The sequence below is a fragment of the Cyprinodon variegatus genome, unplaced genomic scaffold, assembly GCF_000732505.1.
Source record: "Cyprinodon variegatus isolate N-32 unplaced genomic scaffold, C_variegatus-1.0 Scaffold1727, whole genome shotgun sequence".
NCBI classification, from domain to species: domain Eukaryota; kingdom Metazoa; phylum Chordata; class Actinopteri; order Cyprinodontiformes; family Cyprinodontidae; genus Cyprinodon; species Cyprinodon variegatus.
The window spans coordinates 78,672-82,627 of NW_015152180.1; the positions used below are offsets into that span (position 1 = coordinate 78,672).

General features: G+C 46.5%; 1 protein-coding gene across 1 annotated transcript in view; it reads left to right on the forward strand.

The window, feature by feature from the left end:
* Positions 1 to 3,712, forward strand: part of LOC107104407 (volume-regulated anion channel subunit LRRC8D-like) — a 15,598-nt gene extending 11,886 nt beyond the window's left edge. The window contains exon 2 of the mRNA XM_015404402.1: positions 552 to 3,712. Coding sequence (XP_015259888.1) covers positions 552 to 3,094 — 2,543 coding nt within the window. The 3' untranslated portion in view covers positions 3,095 to 3,712. The remainder of the gene's footprint in view (positions 1 to 551) is intronic.
* Positions 3,713 to 3,956: the final 244 nt, after the last annotated feature.

Genomic DNA, 3,956 nt, shown 5'->3' on the forward strand with positions numbered 1-3,956 from the left:
TCAGTCTACCATTAACCCATCACTACCTTCTATCATACCAATGCACACAGCAACATGAATCTGATCGCCTATCTAATAGAAATTGAATGCAAAAAATAAATAAAAAATGAACTGACCAGTTTTGTGTGTGTGAATGAAGAAGTGTTCAGAAAAACTTCAATTTTTTTCCTTAAATTTTAATTTAAAGAAAAAATCTAAATGGCCTCTCAAGCTTTCCAGTTTAACGTTTTTGGCCACATGTCAAAAAGTTTGGATTACGACAATAGGGGGCTTGCCGGTGGCCCAGGGGTTTAGGGTGACCCGTGTACGGTGGCTTTGGTCACAGGTTCCAGTCCCAGACTGGTGAACTTTGCCCCTTGAGTCCCCCTTTCTCTACTCCCATTTCCATTCTGCCTACTCTCAGAAATAACAAAAATAAAGGCCAATAGAGCCTAAAAAATTAACTTAAAAAGAAAAAGGTTACTGCTATAGAGTAAACAGATTATTTCTTTGTGATTTTTAAATAAGACACCTTCTTCTGTTTAATTTGTTTTGTTCCATTTATTTTGCAGTGATGTTTACACTGACTGAGGTTGCATCCCTGAACGACATCCAGCCAACATACCGCATCTTAAAGCCATGGTGGGACGTCTTTATGGACTACCTGGGCCTGGTCATGCTCATGCTGGCCATATTCGCAATGACCATGCAGATCACCAAGGACCACGTCGCGTGCCTTCCTTATCCAGAGGAAGCGGGCGAAGCTTCAGGAACTGATAATCCACAGTGCACCACCCTAAAAGCTTCCTCACCAACAGCCACCGGAGCCCCAACTACCACTAGCATGCCTTTGGTCACTACAGGAAGGTCGAACAAAGCAGTCACCGGCGTCCTGCCAACAGATCGGCCTACGGCAGCACAGAAAACTTTCCCTCAATATGAACCAAGAGGGGTTAAAACCAACCTGGACTTTCAACAGTATGTCTTTATCAACCAAATGTGTTACCATGTTGCCTTGCCCTGGTATTCCAAGTACTTTCCGTACCTCACCCTCATCCACACCCTCATCCTCATGGTCAGTAGCAATTTCTGGTTCAAGTACCCCAAAACCAGTTCAAAGATTGAGCATTTTGTATCTATTTTGGGACGTTGTTTTGAGTCTCCTTGGACGACAAAAGCGTTGTCCGAAACGGCTTGTGAGGACTCTGAGAACAAACAGAGGCTGACAGGCAGCTCCTCGGGCCCCAAACAGGTGTCTTTAGAGGGGAAGGAGGAAGGCGCAGATGCCAACCAATCCACACCGATGCTTGGGGTGAAATTCTCTGCGGATAAGCCCCTTGCAGAGGTCCCAAGCAGCATGACAATCTTGGATAAAAAGGACGGAGAACAGGCCAAAGCCTTGTTTGAGAAGGTGAGAAAGTTCAGGGCCCACGTAGAGGACAGCGACTTTATCTACAAGCTCTATGTAGCCCAAACATCTGTCAAAACTGTAAAGTTTATCCTGATCTTGTCCTACACTTCCACATTCCTGGCTAAAATCTCCTTTAAGCATTGTTGCGAGCCTGACATGGAGCAGCTTATAGGCTATAAGAGATTCTACTGCACACACAACATGGCTTTCATGCTGAAGAAGCTGCTCATTACCTACATGGCATTGATCCTCATCTATGGGATAACGTGCCTCTACTCGTTGTTTTGGGTCTTCCGGCGACCTCTAAAAGAGTATTCCTTCGAGAAGGTAAGGGAGGAGAGCAGCTTTAGCGACATCCCTGATGTCAAGAACGACTTTGCGTTCCTCTTGCACATGGTAGACCAGTACGATCAACTTTACTCCAAACGCTTCGGTATCTTCTTATCCGAAGTCAGCGAGAACAAGCTGAGGGAGATCAGCCTCAATCATGAGTGGACCTTTGAGAAATTAAAGCAGCATGTCACGCGCAACGCACACGACCAGCAGGAGCTGCACCTCTTCATGTTGTCCGGTCTCCCAAATGCGGTGTTTGATCTGACGGACTTGGAGGTGCTGAAGCTGGAGCTGATTCCCGAGGTCAGGTTCTCTGCGAAGGTTTCCCAGATGACCAGTATGCAAGAGCTGCACCTGTGCCACTGCCCAGCCAAGGTGGAGCAGACAGGTTTTGCCTTCTTGCGGGATCACCTGCGCCGCCTGCACGTGAAATTCACAGATGTCGCCGAGATCCCGCCGTGGGTCTATCTGCTGCGGAGCCTGAGGGAGCTTTACCTCATCGGGAACCTGAACTCTGAGAACAACAAAATGATCGGCCTGGAGTCCATGAGAGATCTGAGGCATTTGAAGACGTTGTGCCTGACGAGCAACCTCACCAAGATCCCAACCAACATCACGGAGCTGTCTCCGCATCTGCTTCGGTTAGAGGTGCACAACGACGGGACCAAACTGCTGGTCCTGAACAGCCTGAAGAAAATGACGAGCCTCATCGAACTGGAGCTGCACAACTGCGAACTGGAAAGGATCCCTCACGCCATCTTCAGCCTCACCAACTTGCAGGAACTTGACTTGAAGTTGAACAACATCAGAACTATAGAGGAGATCATCAGCTTCCAGCACCTCAAGAGGCTGACATGCCTGAAACTCTGGCACAACAAAATCCTCACTATCCCCGCGTCCATTGGTCACGTCAAATCTCTGGAAGCTCTCCACCTTTCTCACAATAAACTGGAGTCCCTTCCTTCAGCCTTGTTTACTCTTCATAAACTGCGACACTTGGATGTGGGCCATAACTCCATCACAGTGCTTCCACCAGACGTGGGTCTTCTCAACAACCTCCAGCATCTGGCCATTAACTCGAATAAGCTTGAAGCCCTGCCCAAACCTCTCTTCAGATGCACCAAGCTGAAGGTACTCTGCCTGGGCCACAACGCGCTCATCACCCTACCGGAGTCCGTGGGTCAGCTGGTGCAGCTCACGCAGCTAGAGCTCAGAGGAAACTGCCTGGACAGACTGCCCGCCCAGTTAGGAAACTGCCGACTGCTGCGTAAAAACGGCCTCATTGTGGAGGACCATCTTTTTGACACCCTGCCTGTGGAGGTCAAAGAGAGCATTAGCAGAGAAACAAACGTCTCCTTCGGTGGCTTATAGACCGACGTCTGAAAGGAACGGGAATGAAAAAACGTAATTATCGTGTTATTTACTAAATTGAATGCATTCACGTGATCATTTCAGATTATGTTATCGGTTGCTAACATTACTATAGCTTTAAAGATGCGTTTTCATTTTGGGGGGGGGGGTTTGTTTGTAGGTTTGTGCAGCGCCTCGCAAAAATATTCAAACTTGATGTGGTAGACGGACACGACCTGTGAACAACTGTTTAGTAATAAAAAATGTTTTGGTTATTTTTTTAATTTTCTGAAATATAAATCTTAAACCTAATTCAATCGCTAGAGACTAAATTAATGTTTGTTCTTTGCTTAAGAGTTCAAGTTAACATCATCCAGAGACTGTTTTTCCGGTTATGCTCCCGTTACTTGTCAAAGTGTGAATTGACAAGAATTTCAGTACAGTTCAGTTTATCCCCATTCAGTAACAAAGATGATATATTATTAGTGTTGCACAGATACCGATACCAGTATCAGGTGGGGCCCCAATCCAGCACTAAAATGGTGGTATCGGTATCGGCGAGTACCAACCCATAGGGCACCGATACCATTTTGAGAGCCGAACGTTTCTTCAACTATTGTCACCCATTCCAGGTAGGCAATAAAAAGTTCTACTGGATTCACTTTGTTTTAGTCTGTTTCCTGCTTCACAAAGGTAGGCAGCAACTTGATAATGGCAATTATTTTACATCCAAGTAGTCTGCAGTTCTTCATATATACACACATCAATTTCAAACGGATGGTTTCGTCCGATACTGCACAGCCAGGTATCGGGGCCAAAAAATGGTACCGGTGCAACACTATCGTATAGGTCAGGGGTCTCAAACCGGTTCCAGAAAGGGCCG